The sequence below is a fragment of the Phyllostomus hastatus genome, unplaced genomic scaffold, assembly GCF_019186645.2.
Source record: "Phyllostomus hastatus isolate PE091 unplaced genomic scaffold, TTU_PhHast_1.1 phas_scaffold_129, whole genome shotgun sequence".
Taxonomy (NCBI): Eukaryota; Metazoa; Chordata; class Mammalia; order Chiroptera; family Phyllostomidae; genus Phyllostomus; species Phyllostomus hastatus.
Genome location: NW_025334009.1, coordinates 32,407,026 through 32,430,968, shown reverse-complemented (window position 1 = coordinate 32,430,968; position 23,943 = coordinate 32,407,026). Strand labels below are relative to the sequence as shown.

Here is a 23,943-nt window from a genome sequence, read left to right as displayed (position 1 = left end):
TATTAAATCAGTAGGTAATAGGTTCTAAGTTGACTACTGGTAAAAATGAAGCAAAAAGGGTATGTAATATATAATATTTTGGTTCTTGACAAATCAAAGTACATAAAATTCATCACCCCAAAACCAAAATCTTTTCTGGAACTAAATTCCAAAAGGTAAGTTTTTATAAGTGTCCTTGAAAATACTGGCCCATCAGAAAAATTATTTTCACCCATGGCTGTGTATAAATATTATAAAATAAGAAATTTATAAAGGTGTATACATATTCTTTTTAAATAAATTTTACACAGGTATGGATCTTATTCAATTCATAATCAGAAAACAAACGTCACTTTACAGACTCTCTAATTCATCAAAACTAAGACTCTAACTGCTTACTTACCTCCAATAAATCCCTTCTCCTACACCTGGCTTCTAAATAAAAAAATGGCATTTTTACTCATTCCCACTTAAAAAGTCTTGACCCTTTAAAGATTACAGAATTTAAGAAATGGGAATTCCCCATAATGAGTGGGGAAAATTTATATAACTATTGCCTTGTTCAAAACATTAAGTCTAAACATCTACAGAAACTCACCCTGGTCATTGTATCTCGATAGATCGGCCTGGCTGATGTAGAGGTCATGATCACTATCTAGTTCCCAGAATTTACAATAAATAACATAAAAATGTTCATAGGAAAAGTAGTCTGTGATTTGGTTTATATCTTCCTCTTCTTCCAAAAGGGCTAGAGTCTGAAATGGTATGAATAAAGAAAATTTATTTTAAAATTATGATAATCCAGGCTTGGTCATTATACAGAATCTAGTAAATTTTTATTTTAAATTGAATTAAAAGTTTTGGTTTTGGTATCAAACCAGGAACTTTAATAGGTAACCACATCCTCCCTTTAATCACCTGATCAATCTATAAACATTTATGAACTCTGTAATATGCTTAGCAAAGGGTTAGATGCTGTGGAGGATTTAACAGCAGGAAAAGGAAAGGACCATCACCAAGGGGGCTGCAGCCTATCAGAGGTCACCGACTAGCAAGCACCCAACAACTAGACAACAGGCTCAGTTACATGGCCATATACTGACACCACTTTTAACTTCAAAGTGATGCTAAGTAATTAACATCATTTAACAAAGTGACTAGGCAGGGTGACCATCTATTCTATTATGAAGAGTGGGGCATCCACAAGTAGGGCTTGTTTTTGTAATGAAATGAAGTTCACCATAAAGGTGACTTATGTATACCATTGTGGTGATGTGTGGTGGCTGGGCACAGAAGCCTGGTGGGGTGGGGGGCAAAGCCTCAGAGCCCTGAGTTGGAAGTAGACCTGGGTCTCCCCTGACTCACTGTGCACCCTTAGGGAAAACAACAGAAATAATGATTTTGAAACCAGAATTCTTCAAATTAGTCAAATTATCATATAAGTGGGCAGATATAGAAGACATTTTTGGAAAAGAAGGATTCAGAAAGAAGAAACCAAAGGAAACTTAGGAAATGAAAAAATAAAATAAAATGACAAATAATATCTGATATATCGATAACAATAAAGATAATGAATTAAATCTCCCTAAAAGATTTTCTGATTGAGTATAAAAACCGAATACCCAAAACAAATCTAGATATAAGCTGTCCAGAAGAGATAAGTCTAAACAAAATTAAAAAGGTTAAAAAAAATGATGTTAAAAAATACACATACTATCTAAATCTTAATAGAAAGAAATGTCAATATTATGGGAATACGAAATGGAATTCAAGGTAAAAAACATTAAGGGACAAAGGTGACTATTTCATAATGCAAATATATTACTTTGATGAAGAATATTTTTTAAATGTTAATACTGAGAAAACAAAATGCTTTGTCAAATTGAAAACAACATAAATTATTAAATTATGGGAATTCTACTCAATGGGAGATTATGTATCCAGTAAAAGTTATAAAGTCTACACAGAAATAAAGGAAAACTATGATGTGGTAAATACAAAATACACAGTACACAATTATACACACTAAGAGCTATATAAAATCCTAAACTCCGTATATGCATATAAATGAGACTAGAAGAACACATACAAAAATGGTATTAGTTGTATTATGGTCATAGAATGTGATTTTTCTTGTTTTCCAAATTTGCTGTAATGTTTTATTTTATAAAATGCTCTTTAATATATAAAAAGCAGAATATGTACAATAAAACAAATGTTGAGAAGCAAGGAGCTCTCATTTTCATAAAGTGAAAAAGATGAATAACTTTTGCTATTGGTGAGTATTTAAATGTAAGTATGAATGAGTACAAGCTTTTAGAAAGGAAAATTGGCAGGATCTATCAAATTGGAAATGCTCATACCATTCGATCCAGCATTTCTCCCCCCTTGCCCCAGTAGTCTATTCTAGAGGAATTCTTACTCATATACACAAGAGGAAAGTACAGGGATGTCCACTACATTACTGTACAGGGAAAACATGAAAATGGCTTGAATATCATCAATAAAACAATCTGTAATTAATCATAAATGGTATAGGCATGTCATAGATTATGCAGTAGTTAAAAGAATGATATAGATTTATTTGAACAGGAATGAAGGAAATGTTAAGACATATTGTTAAATAAAAAACCCCCAAAACAAAACAAAAAAACACCCCAAGTTAACAGAATAGTATAATCACATATATTTAAAAAAACTCAAAAAAGCAGCCATACAAAATAAAACTAAACATTCCATGTGTATACACACACACACAACTATAGGGAGTGAAATGGCAGGGTGAAGAGATAAACAGTGACTTCAGATTATTATTCCAGATATGTTCATGTTATTAGAATATTTTATGAGCATATAGTCATATAAGAGGAAGGCTAAGGAGAGGGGTAGGGGAGAAAGTAGAGGGGAAAATATATTATGCTCTTGGAAGAACAACACTTGAGTTCTCTTTCCAATTCAGCCACTTAACTTGCTGTTTGACCTTGTCTACGTCATTTAACCATACGTGGGCCTCAAATTTTATCATAATTAAAAAAATTATAGATTATAATAATGATCCAGAAACTACAAACTCAAATGTGCTGCAGGAATGTGAGGTGTAAAGCCTCTTCTATGGAATTATTGTCATTTCAACACATCCCATGTTACCTACTGTGAGCCCAGGCATGCACTAAGCATTTAATAAATGTTAATAATAACTGTGATGATTACTGTTCATTTTACAATACACTAAGTTTGTATATCTATTATGGGCTGCTAATTTTGCCAAGTCTTTATTACTTTGTCCCAGACAGAGATAGAAAAAAAAAAGAGTAAATAAGATTGTCTAATGTATTAGCCTAAACTGCATTTAGTATAATTCATTTAAAACATATTTCATGTATTTTCAAGGGTGAACAATTCTACCGTTTTTAGGTTAATAGAAGCTTAAACAATCATGCATGAAGATTACCTCGGTAAAAGGCTCCCACTAGTGGCCAATACTTTCTCATAAAATAAAATAATAGAAGGAAATGTACTCTTTCTTAGAAGGAATTTTTAGTACTTTTCCCCAGCTGGACCTGGATAAAGAGTCGTTGCTAAAAGGATCAACTTGAAATTTTTCTATTTCTTTAGCAAGGTCCTTCCCAACCCAGTCTCATCTCACCCCTCAGGCCTCATCACTGGTCACTCTCTCTGTGGAGCCTTTGGCCACTTAAGACTTCCTGCAGTTCCTGAGCATGATATTGTACTGTCATGCTTCTGGGTCTTTGCTTATGCTGCCTCCTTTTTCTGAATCCTCTTTTCTTCTAATTTTTTTTTTATTTTGGTAAACTCCTGATACCTCCAAGGTCAAGATCCCATATTAGTCCTTCTGTGAAGCCTTCTTTGCATGTTTATTATACACTTCTGTGATCTCTTGCAAGTCAGGCGTGGATGTGCACTTTCCCTTTTGGTCCTCAGTGTGTGCACTGATGTAAAAATCCCTTGTTATTCATCCTTGTTCCCCCCAGCACATCCCAAGTATCTGGTAAATGTTGAATGTCTGAAAGTAGTGACAGAGCTCTGCATACAATAAGAACTCAAATATTATATTTGTTAAATGAAGTAAGAATAGTATTTAAATTGCTCCTGATATGTGAATTCCAATAAGAGGCATACTTGCAAAAAGTTGCTTTTTCTTATCTCTGCCGAAGTAATTTTTCCACTCCAAGATCTGTTCACTGTGTAGAATATTCTCTGAATAACCTGGTTCAAAGGAAAACAAAATGAAATAAAACCATTAAAGATATCAATTACTTTACCAATAACCATCATATCTTATGAATATACTTTGAACCAGGTAAGTTTTGGCTTTTTGATTATGTCGTGTCATTTCTAGTAAAATTAACACTTTTAATTTTTTAAAGACTTTCGATTTTTATTGTTGTTTAAGCAGTTTTCTGCCTTTCCCCCCTCCCCCTCCCCACTACCCCAGGCATCCCCACCTCCCTCCCCCATTTCCACCCTCCCTTGTTATTGTCCTTTATAGTTGTTCCTGTAAACCCTTCCCCCTTGCCCCCATTATTCCCCTCCCACCTCCCCTCTGGTTACTGTCAGCTTGTTCCCAATTTCAATGTGTTTGGTTGTATTTTGCTTGTTTTTTCTTTTGTTGATTCTGTTCCAGTTAAAGATGAGATCATATGGTATTTGTCCCTCACCTCCTGGCTTATTTCATTTAGCATAATGCTCTCCAGTTCCATCCATGCTGTTGCAAAGGGTAGGAGCTCTTCTTTCTCTCTGCTGTGTAGTGTTTCCTTGTATAAATGTACTATAGCTTTTTGATCCATTCATTTACTGGTGGGTACTTGGGTTGCTTCCAGCACTTGGCTATTGTTAAGTGTGCTGCTATGAACATTGTGGTGCATAGGTTCTTTTGGATTGGTGTTTTAGGGTTCTTGGATACTATACCAGCAGTGGAATTGCCTCGTCAAAATGCAGTTCCATTTTTAGTCTTCTGAGGAAATTCCATACTGTTTTCCATAGTGGTTGCACCAGTCTGCAATTGTACCAACAATGCACTAGGGTTCCCTTTTCTCTGCAACCTCTCCAACATTTATTGTTTGTTGCTTTGTTTATGATGGCCATTCTCGCCAGTGTAAAGTGGTATCTCATTGTGGCTTTTTAATTTGCATCTCTCTGATGGCTAGTGATATTGAGCATCTTTTCATATGTCTCTGGACCCTCCGTGTGTCCTCCTTGGAGAAGTGTCTGTTCAAGTCCTTTGCCCATTTTTTAATTGTGTTGCTTGTCTTCTTAGAGTGGAGTCATGTGAGTTCTTTATATATTTTGGAGATCAAACCCTTGTCTGAGGTATCATTGGCAAATATGTTTTCACACATGGTTGATTCTCTTTTCATTTTAATGCTGTTTTCTTTAGCTGTGCAGAAGCTTTTTATTTTGATGAGATCCAATTTGTTTATTCTTTCCTTTATGTTCCTTGCTTTAGGGTATGTATCAGTGTAAATATTGCTGTGTGGAATATCTGAGATTTTCCTGCCTATGTTCTCCTGAAGGATTTTTATGGTGTCATGACTTATATTTAAGTCTTTTATCCACCTTGAATTTATTTTTGTGTATGGTGTAAACTGGTGATCAAGTTTCATTTTTTTTTGCATGTACCTATCCAGATCTCCCAACATCATTTGTTGAAGAGGCTATTTTTGTTCCATTTTATGCTGCTTCTCCCCACTCTTGTCAAATATTAATTGACTACAGAGACTTGGGTTTATTTCTGGGCTCTCTATTCTGTTCCATTGGCCCATGTGTGTGTTCTTATGCCAGTACCAGGCTGTTTTGATTACAGTAGCCTTGTAATACAGTTTGGTATCAGGTATTGTGATCCCTCCTACTTTGCTCTTCTTTCTCAAAATTGCAGCAGCTATTTGGGGTTGTTTATGGTTCCACATAAATTTTTGAAGTGTTTGTTCTATATCTGTGAAATATGCCATTGGTACTTTAATAGGTATTGCACTGAATCTATAAATTGCTTTGGGTAGTATAAACAATTTGATGATGTTAATTCTTCCAATCCATGAACACAGTACATGTTTCCATTCGTTTTTGTCTTCCTTAATTTCTTTCTTCGGTGCCCTGTAGTTTTCTGAGTACATGTCTTTTACCTCCTTGATTAGGTTTATTCCAAGGTATTTTATTTTTCTTGTTGCTATATCAAAGTCTTGTGGCTATATCTAAATCTTGTTGGGATTTCCCCCCTGATTTCTGTTTCTGATATTTCATTGTTGCCTTTTGATTTCTGAAAAATGCCTTTGATTTCTGAATGTTGACTTTGTATCCCACTGTTTTTCCAAATTCATTTATTAGGTTGAGCATTTTTTTGCCGGAGTCTATAAGATTTTCTATGTACACACTATCATGTCATCTTCAAACAATGACACATTTGTTTCCTCTTTTCTGATTTGGATGACTTTTATTTCTTTTTCTTGTCTGATTGCTGTGGCTAGGATTTCCAATACTATGTTGAATAGAAGTGGTGAAAGTGGACAACCTTGTCTTGTTTCTGATCTTAGTGGGGAACTTTTTAGTTTTTGTCCATTGAATATGATATTGGCTGTAGGTCTCTCCTATATAGCCTTTATTAGGTTGAGGAAGGCTCCCTCTATTCCCACTTTGCTGAGTGTTTTTATCATAAATGGGTGCTGTACCTTATCAAATGCTTTTTCTGCATCTATTGATATGATCATGTGGTTTTTGTCTTTGCTTTTGTTTATGTGATGTATTATGTTTATTGATTTGCAAATATTGTACCATCCTTGCATCCCTGGGATGAATCCCACTTGGTCATGGTGTACATTATTAGACTCTTGTGCTTAGTTCTTGATTTTGAATATAAATTTATCTTAAAGTCTAAGTTTCCTATCTCTATAAATTTTATATTTATATACCCCTAAAGTATTTTATATTACTTATGGAAGTACTGTGTTACACTTAAAATTATAAACCTTTAATCTGCATTTTTCTTACTTTATTCTTTTCTTGTTCAATTTTTTGTTTTTAACAGAATTTTTAAGATTTGCAAATGCTTAGAATGTTAAGCATTTTGTTTTAGCCTCTTCTAACCTATTTATCTACTACTATACAGAAATCTACCTGTAATCCATTTTCTATTGCCTAAATTTCCTTATTTCGTGTCCCTACTTCATCAGCACATTGGTTTCCACTTTACTGATTCAGCATTTTAGCTTACTGAGGTAGGGGCACCATCTAGTGGTGACAGCATGTAGCTGCTGGTTCTACATTGTATTTTTTCCCTCTAACTTTGGTCTACCACTTTTAGGGAAATGAAAAAGAAATTATTTACATTAAAAACAAACAGAACAGAGCCCTGGCTGGTGTGGCTCAGTGGACTGTGCGCCAGTCTGGGAATCAAAGGGTCACTGGTTTGATTCCCAATCAGGGCACATGCCTGCGTTGTAGGCCAGGTCCCCAGTGGGAGGCATGCAAGAGGCAGCCACACGTTGATGTTTCTCTCCCTCTTTCTCCCTCCCTTCCCCAGTCTAAACATAAATAAAATCTAAAAAACAAAACAGAGAATTTTAAAATTAATAATAATATTTATTTATGGCCAGTGAAAGGAATGATACTTTACAATTTTTCACTAAGAGATCGCTAGTCAACTTGATAGACATTTGAATTTTAAGTCAGTTTCTTTTTTTTCCTTTAACTCTATAGAATTGGAAATCTCTAACTCACAATCACAGATCACCAGAAATGGAAGTAAGTGTTTGGTGAATCTGTCAGATAGTTTTTGAGGAGTGGATACAATGCAGGCACAAATCACAGAGAGATTGTTCACTGTAGGTGACTGGAAAGCCGATGAACATACTTAAATTAAATGCTTGAAGTCTGGCTCTTCTACTTGGTGGGGAGTGGTGAATGGATTACTGATTCACTCTGGTTAAAAAGTATTTCTGCATGGTGCCCTGCTGAATTTGGACTTAAAAAATCTATCCAATAAAAATCAACTCTTTCTCTGTCAAGAGGAAAAATTCTCAATGGGAAAGAGGTCAGCTGTTGGTGATGAGCAGTCTCCACTACAGTTTAGTCATCTCAGGAAGTATCAGTACCTTGTCCTCCACAATTAAAGTCCTGGCATTTCATCCAGAAGTGATGGATTCAGGTCAATCAAGACACTGAATACATCATTAAGACACCATCTGGGCAAACCACAGAAATATCTTTTAATTGCCAGCACCAATGTCATAAAGAAGGATTTTCAATCTCCTCACTTATTTTAAAAACTCCTGTGAGCACCTCTTTCCTCAAAAGTCAGCATATGCCAGTTAGGATAAAGCAGTCTTTTATTCACAGGCAATTTCTTTGCACAGCATGCAAAACTGCAAACTCAAGGGATACAATTTGTTAGTATTTCCAGTTTTCACTTTCATTCAATATTAAGTGGTTTATTTCTCCATTGCCAACTCTTCTCTGGAAATAAAGGAGAATATGAATGACATTAGGTGCAATCTCTTACTTGGGTAGTAATATCCTCATTTGCTGTGTACATGGTTGGTGCTCTGTTTTTGCAGTTGAAAAACAGCCATAAAATAGTTAAACAAACACAAATTCTTTTTGTCTATAGCATAGGTTTTTGGTGATACATAGAAAATAAAAGTTGCCCAACTTTTCTTCATCATATATGTGCTACATAGAAGCTAATATATAAGCTAATACTTGAGTGGTACTCTTGTAAACGGTTTCTTCCAACCATTAAGTAAAATGGCTGAATCACTCTAGCATGCAAAGAAAATATACAGGGTGCAGCAAAGGTGGGTTTACAATTGTGAGTACATGAAACAGTTTACTCTTGTACTATTTATTAATTATTGTATTATTTTCCATATGAACAACTGTAACCCTACTTAAAAAATGATTTATTATTGTTCAATTACAGTTGTCTCCATTTTCCCTCAACCATTCCCCGCCCCCAGACCCCAGCCAAACTTCCCTCCCTTGCTTCCATCCTCCCCCTTGGTTTTGTCCATGTGTCCTTTATAGTAGTTCCTAAAAACCCTTCCCCTCATTATCCCTTCCCATGTCCCCTCTGGTTACTGTTAAATTGTTCTTAATTTCTATGTCTCTAGCTGTATTTTGCTTGTTTTTTCTTTTGTTGATTCTGTTCCAGTTAAAGATGAGATCATATGGTATTTGTCCCTCACCTCCTGGCTTATTTCACTTAGCATAATGCTCTCCAGTTCCATCCATGCTGTTGCAAAGGGTAGGAGCTCTTCTTTCTCTCTGCTGTGTAGTATTTCCTTGTATAAATGTACTATAGCTTTTTGATCCATTCATTTACTGGTGGGTACTTGGGTTGCTTCCAGCACTTGGCTATTGTTAAGTGTGCTGCTATGAACATTGTGGTGCATAGGTTCTTTTGGATTGGTGTTTTAGGGTTCTTGGATACTATACCAGCAGTGGAATTGCCCAGTCAAAGTGCAGTTCCATTTTTAGTCTTCTGAGGAAATTCCATACTGTTTTTCCATAGTGGTTGCACCAGTCTGCAATTGTACCAACAATGCACTAGGGTTCCCTTTTCTCTGCAACCTCTCCAACATTTATTGTTTGTTGCTTTGTTTATGATGGTCATTCTGACTGGTGTGAAGTGGTATTTCACTGTGGTGTAAACGTACTTTTGCCTCACCCTGTATTAACTGTTCTACACTGTGTGCCACTGAGATTATATAACATTCAACAGGGTCACATGATAAGTTAATTTCACTTTTTCTGAGATATTTGTCATTAATTCTGAGGCTGATCTTTATAAATACATGAAAGTAGTGTGATCTCATCTGTCTTTGCCATGAGCAGGGTAGAGTTATGCCTCTCTAATTTAATTTAATGACAAAATTAATTAATTTCATACTAGAAAGCTTATTTTGTATTTTTTCTAGAAAAACTCACTGTACTCTGAAATAATGTAGAAGTTTCAATGACTTCATGCCACTTTTTGACCAACTTTCATAATAGAAAAGGCACTGGAGAGAAAAGATAACCAGTCCAATAAAATTTTATTTCCAGATATTCCCTGGGATACCTTTTATTTGCACCTTTCTTTTGTGGATGGGAGTAGGAGATTACCACAGCGGCAGAGACATTTATCTCAGTACATACAGATTCACATTTTATCTTTTCAGCTGGACCTGGTTTACTCTGTATGTTGTGATGCTGTTTTGAGTTGCTCCATCGTCATTATTTCATCATAAGACTTTACACTTTAAAGACTATCTCTGAATAAAGGATTAATTTTTGTGAATTGGGATAAAGCAGCATAATACTAGCAATAAAGTATAAATTTTTAAAATGTAAATAATAATATGCAAATGCCATGAAAATATCCTGTTAAATTGACCAATGTAGTTCTTTTTGTTCAACAATTAACACAACAGAATTTCTCAGAAAATGTGAATTATATGTGAACAAAGTGTTTCATGGCTTTTCACTTTGAAATCATAAAACTTCCTTGGGACCACTTGCTAGATAACTACAGACCATCATATTTAAATACCATATTAGAAAGTGTAAACAAACAAAATTTATCTGTTTTACAGTTCTGTTCTTTAACATCTTTTCTAAGAATAAATTGTCATAAAAGGTCCTCTGTAAAGACCATTTTCTGAATTGGTAGAAGGTTAGATTAAATTATTTTAAAGATCTTTTCTAAACTATGCTATTAATATACCCCGAATTTATAGAACTATCAACAATTAATTAGAACCCAATAATTCCCTTTGGGATTGGAGACAGAGTTAATGTGTAAAATCCTTAAGCATGAATAATTTCACTTATTCACTCAATAAATATTTACTGTTCATTTGTTATGTGCCAGGCACTATTCTAGGTATTGGAGATAAAGCAGTGAAAATATAAAGAAACCCCAGATGGACAATAAGCAAATAAAATTTTAAATATAAGATGATATAGAGCTAAGAAGAAAAATAAAACAGAAGAAAGGAATAGAGAGTATAGGGGGAGGGGGCAGATGGAGAGGAAGCGTGAAGGAGGCAGAAGGTGATCAGGGAATGCCACACTAATAAATATCAGGGTACACATTTGGATGAAGTGAGGGACCGAGTTGTGGAAATCTATAGGATAAGCATTAGAGGTAGAGGAAAGAATAAGAACAAAGCATGTGAGGCAGAAGTCATGTTTGGTTATGTTCCAGATACAGTGAGGAGGTCATAGTGGCTGAAGCAGAGTGAGCAAGCAGCAGGGTGGCATGAAATAAGCCCAGAGGTCAGGGGATGTGAGGGTGCATAGGGGTGAATTATAGAGAGTCTTGGCAAAGAGTTTGGCTTTTATTCTCAGTGAGATGGGAAACCACTGGAGGGTTTGAGCAGAGTGATCATATATTTTCAAAGGACAACTCTTGCTTTATGGAGACTAGATTGTAAGGCAATGAAGGTGTAAGAAGGGAGAACAATTAGGAGTAATTCAAGTGAGAAAGCAAGGTAACTTCGCCTGGGTGACCGGAGTGGAGGTAATTTAATATAGTGTTGTGGTTAAGAGGCAAAAATAACTTCTGAAACGGTCTAGGATGACAGTGACACCTCCTGGCTTAAAGTCTCAAAGTTTTATGAGATAAAAACCATCATAAAAGCAAAGAATGAAGTTTCTGTAGGCAGGAAAAAAACCAGCAGTTTTTTGTAACTCAACAGAACCCAACAACTTTATAGCCAACAAAAAGCACTCTAAGAATAACAAGCTCTTCCTCAGAGAAGACTGTCCTATTTAATGGGGGATCTAAGCCAGAGGCAAGGGCCATCTCACTGGAGTGTGGCCATGAATGCAAGGTGTGCGTGGGGCTCATCTTCGGAATTCCTCCGAAGACCATCTGGGAGCCAGGGCAGAGAATGGCTGACATGGCTGCTGTGTGCACGGCAGACCTTGGTGTCTCACTCATAATTCATACGCTGCCTGTGACTGATGAAATGAGGCTGTGCGTGAGAAATGGGATGAGAGACCACCTCACAAAAAAGGAGATTGTGATTATGTTATTTTAATTCTTACATGATTGTTTTCTGATTACACGCAAGCTATTTCTTAATACCAAGTCCACTTCTAACTTTAAGGTACTACAATACACATCTTTTTCTGGGAATGACTGGAAAATTCTTTCCAGTATTAAATGCCAAAGATCAATTGGGCACCAATATTTATGACATAGCAAAAGGTATACTTTATAAGCACAGACAGAATGAATATATTACTTTAAGTTTATATACAAATGACCTCTTAAGCACTGGGTACATATAAGAAGGGAAACAGATACAAATAATTAATTCAACTTTACTGCACCTTCCTTCCACTTAAAATAATCACTATAGCCTATGTTACCTTTTGCATAAAAATCTGAAAGCCTGATTATTAAGTTATATTAAGACAAGAGAGGATTCAGCTTACCGTGGTGATGTAGCGGGAGTGGAATTCTGGAGCATCTTTTAGAAACGTGAGGCCAGGGTGTGTATCCACCACATCCTGAGAAAGAACAAAACCAAAACTAAATTAAGCATACAAAAAATTCCCACTAATAATGCCTATAGAATTTTTTTCTTCGTGTAAAATACTCTGCCAGTTGAGCAAACTTGCTATTTTAAAATATTGAACAATGCACTTAAAATGTAATGAATACTTCATTAAATTTAAATTTTATCACAAGCATACTTATACGTGCTTTCAATATGCATATACATTGCAATAAAAATTAGAATTTTAATTTAGCTGTATTTGGTGATTTGTGAATCAAGTATTTTAGAGGTATGTACTGTAATTCTAACATATCAAGAATGTCAGAGAAATTCATCCCACAGATCTGGGTAGGGATTGCTAAATGAAATTTACACAGAAAACGTGATAGACACAAGCCAACAGGAATTTTTTCTTAACCTAGAAACACAAAAATTTTGGAAAAAAAAATAGCCATGTAGCAAAGTAACTTAAAATCTATGTTAGGTTGTGTGAGCCGCCTAATGTCCATCAAAATAACCATGTGAAGAAATCTGTTTTCTTGTTTTTTTAAAGATTTTATTTATTTATTTTTAGAGAGGGAAGGGAGGGAGAAAGAGAGAGAGAGAGAAACATCAATGTTCGGTTGCTGGGGGCTGTGGCCTGCAACCCAGGCATGTGCCCTGACTGGGAATTGAACCTGCGATACTTTGGTTCACAGCCCGCGCTCAATCCACTGAGCTACGCCAGCCAGGCCTAAGAAATCTGTTTTCAATTTAGAATTCTATTTAATTTATTTTAAAATTCAATAATCTTGTTCTCATGGATGACTAAGAGAATATTAAAACTCTGAAATAATGTTTTTATTTTCTAATTAGATTTTTAAAGTATTTTGAATGAGTCTAGAGAACCTATTAGAAATAATTACTATTAATTTAATAACTGAAGGCAAGAGCAATGCCAACATAGAAGTAATCTATTAATTCGTTAGTCATCAGCTGACAGACATCAGTTATGTCTTTTTCTTTGTCTCTTCAGACCCTTTAGCTATGCATACCTACCAACAGAGTCTAAAACCAATGGACCTTTACTATTTCTTTAATTTTTTATTTGGAAATAATTTTATTTTTTTATTTTTTATTTTAAAAATATTTTATTTATTTTTAGAGAGAGGAGAAGGGAGGGAGAAAAACATCAATGTGAGAGAGAAACATTGACTGGTTGCTCCTTGCACGCATGTGATCAGAGACCGAAACCTGAAACCCAGGTAGGGCATCAGCAACCTTTTGATTTTCAGGACAATACACAATCAACTGCACCATACCAGTCAGGCTATTTGGAAATAATTTTAGCTTATGGAAAAGTTGCAAAAATGTTACTGAGAAATTTCCTATGGTCTTCTCTTAGCTTCCTATAATGGTAACAACTTACAAGCCACAGTACAATTACCAAAACTAAGAAATGAACATTGATACAATACAGACCTTATTCAGATTTTACCTCCTTTTCCCTTGTCTTTTCTGTTCCAGGATACTACACTGCATTTAGTGTGTGGGTTTTTTTTTTTTTAAGATTTTATTTATTTATTTTTAGAGAGGGAAGGGAGGGAGAAAGAGAGAGAGAAATATCAATGTGCAGTTGCTGGGGGCCATGGCCTGCAACCCAGGCATGTGCCCTGACTATGAATTGAACCTGCAACACTTTGGTTTGCAGCCCACGCTAAATCCACTGAGCTACGCCAGCCAGGCATTTAGTTCTTTTTCTTTTAAACCTGTATTCAAGGCTTTTATTTTTATTTTTTAGTATATTTTATTATGTTATTATAGTTGTCCCACTTGTTCCCCACTTGCCCCCCTCCATCTGGTACCCCCCTTCCCTCTAGCAACACCCCCCCCTCCACCCACTGCTTAGTTCATGTCCATGGGCCATGCATGTAAGTTTTTTGGCTTCTCCGTTTCCTATACTATTAACAGCCCCCCGTCTATTTTGTACCTACCAATTATGCTTCTTAATCCCTGAACCTTCCCCTGCTTCTCACCCTTCCCCCTCCTAGCTGATAAGCTTCCAAATGATCAAATGATTCTGTTCCTAATTGCTTAGCTTTTTATTTTTTAATTGATTCAGTTGTTGATAGTTGTGAATTTGTTGCCTTTTTCATGTTCATAGTTTTGACCTTCTTTTTCTTAAGTAAGTCCCTTTAACATTTCCTGTAATAATGGCTTGGTGATGATGAATTCCTTTAGCTTTACCTTGTTTGGGAAGCACTTTATTTGTATTTCCATTCTAAATGATAGCTTTGCTGGATAGAGTAATCTTGGCCATAGGTCCCTACTTTTCATGACTGAATACTTCTTGCCAGTCCCTTCCTGCCTATAAAGTTTCTTTGGAGAAATCAGCTGTCTTAGGGGAACTCCTTTGAAGATAACCCTGCTTTTTTCTTGCTGCTTTTTAAGATTCTCTCTTTATCTTTTACCTTTGGCATTATGATGTGTTTGGGTGTGGTCCTCTTTGGGTCCAACTTGTTTGGAACTCCCCATGATTCCTGGACTTGTATGTCTATTTCCTTCACCAAATTAGGGAAGTTTTCTTTCATTATTTTTTCAAATAAGATATCAATTTCTTGCTCTTCCTCTTCTCCTTCTGGCATCCCTATGATTTGGAGGTTGGCATGTTTGGCGATGTCCTAGTCTTCTTACATTATTCACATTTTTTTGAATTCTTGTTTCTTCTTTCTGTTCTGGTTGAATATTTATTTCTTCCTTATGTTCCAAATAGTTGATCTGAATCCTGGCTTCCTTCCCTTCACTGTTAGTTCCCTGTAGATTTTTCTTTATTTTATTTAGTATAACCTTCATTTCTTCCTTTATATTGTTGCCATACTCATTGCGTTCTTTGAGCATCCTGATCACCAGTGTTTTGAACTCTACATCTGATAGGTTGGCTATCTCCATTTTGTTTAGTTCTTTTTCTGGGGTTTTGTTCTGTTCTTTCATTTGTACCATATTTCTTTGACTCCTCAATTTGGCAGCCTCCCTGTGTTTGTTTCTGTGTATTAGGTAGAGCTGCTTTGATTCTCTGTAAAAGGCACCTGAAAATTGTGTGGGTTGGAGCTTTAAGTAATTGCTAAGATTGGGCAACATGCTTCACTGCTTCATGGCTCTGTGTTGGGGGAGGGTTTAGGAGAGAAGATAATGATGTTGCAGGCTTCTGGGGGTTTGCCTGGCACTTGCCCCATTTCCTGTAACTTCCATATGCAACTGGTGCCCTTCCACCTCTTGCCCTGGTGTTGAATCCCAGAGTGGGTAGGTTTGCATGTTTTAAGACTGTTTGGGCCCTTCAAGAGAAATTTTCTGACAGTTTCTTCTGCTGCCCCAACCCTCACTGGTTTTTGCAGCCAGAAGTTATAGGGATTTATCTTTCCAGCGCTGGAACCCTGGGCTGTGTGGTCTGGCCTGGGGCTGGGATCACTCGCTCCCAAGGTATCCCTGCCAACTTTTATCTACTACACGTGAATGTGGGACTATCTGTGCCTGCTCCACCACCCTGCCTCACCCTGAAACATGTTTCCTTGCCTCTCTGCATTCTCTCTGCATCTGTGTCCCTCCTACCTGTATGGATGAATGTGGCTTCTTTAAATCTTTGGTTGTCAAACTTCCATACAGTTCAATTTTCTGACAGTTCTGGGTGTTATTTTGAGAATTTGTTTTAATTCCTTTTTGTGGTTGCATAAGGAGGTGAAGCCTGTCTACCTATGCCTCCATCTTGAGGTCCTGCATTTAGTTCTTGTGTCTTATTGGTCTCTTCTAACCTGTGACAGTTCCTCAGCCTTTCCTTGTATTTCATGATTTTGACACTTTTAATGAGTTCTGGTCAGTTATTCTGCAGAAGTCTCTCTATGTGGTTTTGTCTGGTCTCTAGTGATTAAAGTGACACTTTCAGCAGGTATAGCACAGATGTGGTACTGTGTCCTTTTCAGTCATACAAGGAGTATGTAATGTTGGTGTTTTATACCTTGTGGTGATAACTTTAAACACACTTGGTTGAAGTGATGTCTTCTGGGTTTGCCACCAGAAAGTGATTTTTTCCCCTTAATAATTGATAAATGTCATGGGGGAGATTCTTTGAGACTGCCAAATACTGTGACTCTAAAATTTTGCCCACTGATTTCAGTAGCTATTGGTGGAATGTGACTGTGACATTTATATTTTGTTATTTATCTAATAGTGATTATGTATTTCTCTCATTTCTTCTACATTTATTAACTGGAATTCTTTTGTAAGGAAGAACTGTTCCTTCTCTCCTATGTACTGATTTGTTCAATTTGTATCAATAAAGATTCATGGGTATTTATTTTATTTTATGAGTTATCCAATACTATCATTATTTATTTTGTTGCTCAAATTGATAATAGTTTTGCCCTTTGGGAACTCTCTCACTCTGGTTCCTGTGCCCTCTTGATATGTCCCTTCCTTTTGTGAGCACTTCCATATTTTCTGATACAAGATGGTTCAGGGTCACCTTATATTTTCTTTGCTCTAGTCCTGGAGTCTATCTTTCCTCCAAGCAGCCCTGGTTCCTTTTAATGTAGAATGGTATTTAGAAACCAAATATGGATGCCAGTGTGCTCATTACCACCAGGGTGCCATCGCTCCTTGGCTTTCTAGGCAAGCAGAGCTAGGAATATATGTATGTATACAATCTAAACATATATACATACTTATATTTTTCTATATCTCTATGCATTTTTATCTCTCTGTATTACATCTATGTAATCATACAGATAACTCTGATTCCAATTCAATACCACAAGATTCATTCTAGCCTTCCCCCTCTCCTTTGTAACTTACAGAGTTGCCAACCCATACCCCACTGAGAAACAAATTTAATAACCAGAATATAGTATTTATAGTATTTGTGTTCAGTTCCTTTTGTCTTTAGTCTTATAGTATCCAGTGAAAGTACTGTTATCCAAAATTACTTAGGTTAGCTCTTTCCTCTTCTCCCTTTATCCTCTGTAATGTGGTTATGCTATTCATGTGTAATACAGTTCAGTTCCTTTCTTACTGTTTATATTTTATTTGGGTTTGTTTTCCACAGGTCTTGGTTGATTTTGATTCCTTATTTATTTCTTGGAGGGAAACTATACAAAATACAACTATGGTTCTGAGAATCAAAGCTAATGTAGAATTGACATCTTAACAACATCAAATCTTTTTCCCACCCATAAAGAAGACATATCTCTCCATTTATATAAATTTTATTAATTTCTTACAGCAATGTTTTGCTATTTTCAGGGTATAGGTCATACACATCTTTTGTCAGATTCATCTCCAAGTATTTAACATTTTGGGGCAGTATTATAAATGTTATTTAAAAAATTTCAACTTCCAACTGTTTGTTGCTAGTATAGTTAGAAACTAATTTTTGTGTGTTGATCACGTATCTATAACCTTGCTAAATTCACTAATACATCTTTAGCAAAATTTTGATATGCTATATTTTCATTTCAGTTCAAAATACTTCCTAATTTTCCTTTTGATTTCTTCTCTGACCCATAAGTTATTTAGAAGTATTATTTAGTTGTTTATTAAGTATTTGAGAATTTTTCACAGGTATGTTATTATTTCTAATTTAATTCCATTATGGTCAGAGAACATACTTATGAGCTGAATATTTAAGCTAAGTTCTTTGGCTTCTATATTTTCTACACTATTCTTTACCTCCCCCTGTCTATTTTCTACCTACCATCTATGCTACTTATTCTCTGTATCTTTTCCCCCTCTCTCCTCCTCCCACTCCGCCGCCAATAAGCCTCCATGTGATCTCCATTTGTGTGATTCTGTTCCTGTTCTAGTTGTTTGCTTAGGTTTTGGGTTTTATTTTTTTAAAGTTCAGTTGTTAATAGCCATGAATTCATTATCATTTTACTGTTCATATTTTTGACCTTCTTTTTCTTAGATAAGTCCCTTTAACATTTCATATAATAAAAGCTGGGTGATGAACTCCTTTAATTTGACCTTATCTGGAAAACACTTTATCTGCCCTTCTATTATAAATTACAGCTTTGCTGGATAGAGCAATCTTGGATGTAGGTCCTTGTCTTTCATGACTTCAATACCCTTTTCCAGACCCTTCTTGCCTATAAGATTTCGAGAAATGAGCTGATAGTCTAATGGGAACTCCTTTGTAGGTAACGCTCTCCTTTTCTCTTCCTACTTTTAAGATTCTCTCCTTATCTTTAATCTTGGCTAATGTAATTATGATGTGCCTCGATGTGTTCCTCCTTGGGTCCAACTTCTTTGGGACTCACTGGGCTTCCTGGAAGTCTATTTCCTTGGCTAGATTGGGGAATTACTCCTTCACTATTTGTTCAAATAAGTTTTCAATTTCTTGCTCTTCCCCTTCTCCTTCTGGCACCTCATGATTCAGATGCTGGAACATTTAAAGATGTCCTGGAGGTTTCTAAGCCTCTCCTCATTTTTTTTGAATTCTTGTTTCTTCATTCTTTTCTGGTTGGATGTTTATTTCTTCCTTCTGGTCTAAACTGTTGATTTGAGTCCTGGTTTCCTTCCCTTCACTGTTGGTTCCCTGTAGATTTTTCCTTATTTCACATAATGCAACCTTCACTGCTGCCTGGGTTTTTTTTTGTGCTGTTGAAGTACCCAGTGAACTCCTGAAGCATCCTGATAACCAGTGTTTTGAACTGTGCATCTGATGATAGGTTGGCTACCTCTTCGTCACTTAGTTGTACTTTTTCTAGAGCTTTGATCTGTTCTTTGGTTTGGGCCTTTTTTTTTTTTGGTCTCGGCATGCCTGTTACATAGTAAGAGGTGGAGCCTTAGGTGTTCACCAGGGTGGGGCAACTCATGTCACTACTTTGTGACGCTACATGTGGGGGAGGAGTCCAAGAAGGAATGCTGCCACTTGCTCCTCTCTCTGCTGGTTTTCAGTCACTTCCCCTGCTACCCACATCAGATCAGTCCCTTCTGGTGCTGATTCCTGGGTAGATTGCCTTGTGTACATTCTAGGACCCTGTGGGTCTCTCCAACAAACTCTCCTGTGAGGCTGGGAGTTTCACCTGCTGCCGCCTCAACCCCCGGAGGTTGTTTTCAGTCAGAGGCTTTGAGGCTTTATTTCCCCGCACTGGACCGTGGGTTGTGTGGTCTATCTTGCTCCCCAGTTGTTCCTCCCGGTTTATCTGCATGTGAATGTGGGACTGCCCAGTCTGCAAGCTACGGCCTCAACGGGTCCTCCAGTCACTGCCTTGCCATGAGTCCTCTCCACCCAACTGCCTGTCTCCACCCCTCCTACTGGTCTGGATGAATGTTTCTTCTTTAACTCCTTGGTTGTTGGACTTCCATACAGTTAGATTTTCTGTCATTCTGGTTGTTTTTGTTTTTAAATTTGCTGTTGTCCTTTTTTTGGTTGTGCAAGGAGGCACAATGTGTCTACCTACACCTCCATGTTGGCTGGAAGTCCCCACAATTCTATTTCTATGAGCCTCACTACTTCAGATACCCTATATAAGTGTAATCACACAGTATTTATCTTTTTGTGAGTGGCTTATTTCATTTAGCATAATGAAATTTAACAGTCCTCAAGGGCTGTCCATGTCATTGCATGTAACATAATTTCCTTAAAAAAAAAAAATTCTGCCCTGGCTGGTGTGGCTCAGTGGATAGAATGCTAGCCTGTGAATCAAAGGGTCACGGGTTCAATTCCCAGTCAGAGCACACGCCTAGGTTGTAGGCCAATTCTCTGAATCAGGGTGTGTGAGAGGCAACCAGTCGATGTATCTCTCACACATTGATGTTTCTCTTCCTCCCTTTCTCCCAACCTTCTTATCTTTCTAAAAATAAATAAATAAAATCTTAAAAACATTTTAAAAGCTAAATAATATTCCATTGATGTATATACCACATTTCCTTTACCCTTTCATCCATTGATGGATATTTTAGGTTGCTTCCACCTCTTGGTTATTGTCAATAATGCTGCAATGAACATGGCAATGCGAATGTCTCTGAGGGTCTGTTTTCAATTTTGGGGATATATACCCAGAAGTGGCATTGCTGGTTCTAGTTTTAATTTATTGAGGAACATTCCATACTACTCTCTATAGTGGCCATACTATTTTACATTACCATAAACAGTGCACAAGTATTCTAATTTTTCCACATCCTCACCCACTTGTTATTTTCTGCTTAAAAAAAAAAAAAAAGCCAGCCAGCCTAATGAGTGTGAGGTGATCTCATAAAGGTTTTGACTTGCTTCCCTTTCATATTTGGTGATGTTGAACATCTTTTCATATGCTCATTAAACATTTTGTCTTTTGCTGAGAAATGCCTATTCAAATCTTTTGCCCATTTTAAAATCAGAGTGTTTTTGTTAATACTGAATCATAAGAGTTCTTGATATATTCTGGATATTAACTCTTTATCTAATGTGTTTGCAAATATATTTTTTCCATTCTGTAGACTGCATTTCACAGTGTTGCCCATTTCCTTTGCTGTGCAGAAGTTTTTATTTTTTTATTTTAATCATTGTTCAAGTACAGTTTTCTGTCCTTTAGTCCCATCCCAGCCCACCCACCCATCTGTGCAGAAGTTTTAAATTTGATGTCGTCCTGTTTGTCTATTTTGTTTTTGTTGCCTGTGCTTCTAGTACCATGTCCATGAAGTCACTGCCGAATCCAGTATCATGAAGCTTTCCCCTGTGTTTTTTTCTAGGAGTTTTATAGTTTCAGGTCTTATGTTTAGGACTTTAATCCACTTTGACTTATTTCTTATATATAGTATAAGAGTCTAACATTTCTTTTGCATGTGGATATCCAGTTTTCTCAACATCATTTCTTGAAGACTATCTTTTACCCACTGTGTACTCTTGGCACCCATGTTGAAGATATCTGACCATATAGGCAAGAATTTATTTCTGAGACTTCTGTTCTATCAGTCTATACATCTGTCATTATGCCAGTATCATACTGTTTTGTTGCTATAGCTTTGTAATATGTTTTCAAGTCAGAAAGTATGATGTTCCCAGTTTTGTTCTCATTTGTGCTGGTGATGAATTCTTTCATTTTTTTCTGTGTCTAAAAAAATCTCTAATTCACTTTCATTTTGAAATATGTTTTCACTGTTTATATTATTCTAGGTTGAGAGTTATTTTCTCTAAGTACTTTAAAAATGTTGCTCCACTGTCCTCTGGACTGGGACTGTTTTCAGCATGAAATCTGCTGCCATCTTTATCTTTGTTCCCCTCTGCAAAATATGACTATTTTACAGACTTTCTCTTTATTATTGGTTTTGAGCCATTTTATTGTGATGTGCCTTGGTGTAGTTTTCATTGTTTCTTGTGTTTTGGGCATACAGAGCATCTTGGGTTTGTGAGTTTATATTTTTATCAAGAATAGACAAATTTGGACCATTATCTCTTTTTTAATTTAATATATTTTATTGATTATGTTATTACAGTTGTCCCATTTTTCCCCTTCACTCCCCTCCATCCTGCACACCCCCTCCCACCCACTTTCCTCCACTTTAATTCATGTCCATGGGTTGAACATATAAGTTCTTTGGCTTCTACATTTCCTATACTGTTCTTACCTTCCCCCTGACTATTTTCTACCTACCATCTATGCTACTTATTCTCTGTACCTTTTCCCCCTCTCTCCCCCTCCCACTCCCCTGTTGATAACTCTCCATGTGATCTCCATTTTTGTGGTTCTGATCCTGTTCTAGTTGTTTGCTTGGTTTGCTTTTGTTTTTGTTTTAGGTGTGGTTGTTAATAATTGTGAGTTTGCTATCATTTTACTATACATTCTTTTTATCTTCTTTTTCTTAGATAAGTCCCTTTAACATTTCATATAATAAGGGCTTGGTGATGATGAACTCCTTTAACTTGACCTTACTGAGAAGCACTTTATTGGCTCTTCCATTCTAAATGAAAGCTTTGCTGGATAGAGCAATCTTGGATGTAGGTCCTTGTCTTTCATGACTTGGAATACTTCATTCAAGCCCCTTCTTGCCAGCAAAGTCTCTTTAGAGAAATCAGCTGACAGTCTGATGGGAACTCCTTTGTAGGTGACTGTCTCCTTGTCTCTTGCTGCTTCTAGGATTCTCTTCCTCATTTTTACCTTGGTAATGTAATTATGATGTGCCTTGGTGTGTTCCTCCTTGGGTCCAACTTCTTTGGGACTCTCTGGGCTTCCTGGAAGTCTATTTCCTTTGCCAGATGGGGGAAGTTCTACTTTATTATTTGTTCAAATAACTTTTCTACTTGTTGCTCTTCCTCTTCTCCTACTGGTACCCCTATAATTCAGATGTTGGAACATTTAAAGATGTCCTGAAGGTTCCTAAGCCTCTCCTCATTTTTTTAAATTCTTGTTTCTTCATTCTGTTCTGGTTGGATGTTTCTTTCTTCCTTTTGCTCTGCACCATTGATTTGAGTCCCAGTTTCCTTCTCATCACTATTGGATCCCTGTGCATTTTTCTTTATTTCACTTAGTGTAGCCTTCATTTTTTCATCTAATTAGTGACCAAATTCAACCAATCCTGTGAGTACCAGTGTTTTGAACTGTGCATCTGATAGACTGGCTATCTCTTCATTCCTTAGTTATATTTTTTCTGGAGCTTTGGTCTGTTCTTTTGTTCAGACCATTTTTTTTTTTTTGTCTTGATGCGCCTGTTACATAGTGAGGGATGGAGCCTTAGGTGTTCACCAGGGCGAGGTAACTTGGGTTGCTTCACTGTGATGCTGTGTGTGGGGGAGGGTTTTGAGAGGGAACAATGGCGCTTGCTCCACTCTCTGCCGGCTTTCAGTCACTTCCCCCACTTCCCACAAGCAAACTGGGCCCTTCTGGTGCTGATTCCTGGGTGGGTTGGCTTGTGTACGTTCTAGGACACTGTGGGTCTCTCCAATGAACTCTCCTGTGAGTCTGGAAATTTCTCCCATTCCCCCTTCAACCCCCATATGTGTGTTCAATCAGTGTTTTGAGGCTTTATTTCCCTGTGCTGAAGCTTTGGGTTGCGCAGTCTGTCTTGCTCCCCAGTTGTTCCTCCTGGTTTATCTGTGTGTGAATGTGGGACTGCCCGCTCCACCAGCTGCTGCCACAGTCTTGCCAGCCAGCTGCAGCCTCCCGCACCCTACTCCATAATCTCTCGCTGGGTCCACCTGGAGCAACCTTGCCGACCCTGGTCCTCCACCACTGCTTTGTCTCGAGTCCTCTCCGAGTGCCTGTCTCTGCCCCTCCTACCAGTCTGGATGAGTGTGTCTCCTTTAACTTCTTGGTTGTCGGACTTCCATACAGTTGGGTTTTCTATTAGTTCTGCTTATTTTTTTTTTTAATTGTTGTTGTCCTTTTGGTTGTGCGAGGAGGCAGAGTGTGTCTACCTGTGCCTCCATCTTGGCCGGAAGTCCCCAACCCCATTATCTCTTGAAATAATTTTTCTGTTCCCTTGTGATGCATTCCAGCACTCATCAGTTGTC

At 37.0% G+C, this 23,943-nt stretch overlaps 1 protein-coding gene across 4 annotated transcripts in view; it reads right to left on the bottom strand.

The window, feature by feature from the left end:
• PPP2R3A (protein phosphatase 2 regulatory subunit B''alpha) overlaps window positions 1-23,943 on the bottom strand; it is a 149,578-nt gene that overhangs the window by 54,790 nt on the left and 70,845 nt on the right. For all 4 annotated transcript variants that reach the window (XM_045856653.1, XM_045856652.1, XM_045856654.1 and 1 more), the window contains 3 exons: window positions 12,418-12,492; window positions 4,120-4,206; window positions 578-734 (listed from right to left, as the gene is read on the bottom strand). In XM_045856653.1, the coding sequence (XP_045712609.1) occupies window positions 578-734; window positions 4,120-4,206; window positions 12,418-12,492 (319 nt within the window). The remainder of the gene's footprint in view (window positions 1-577; window positions 735-4,119; window positions 4,207-12,417; window positions 12,493-23,943) is intronic.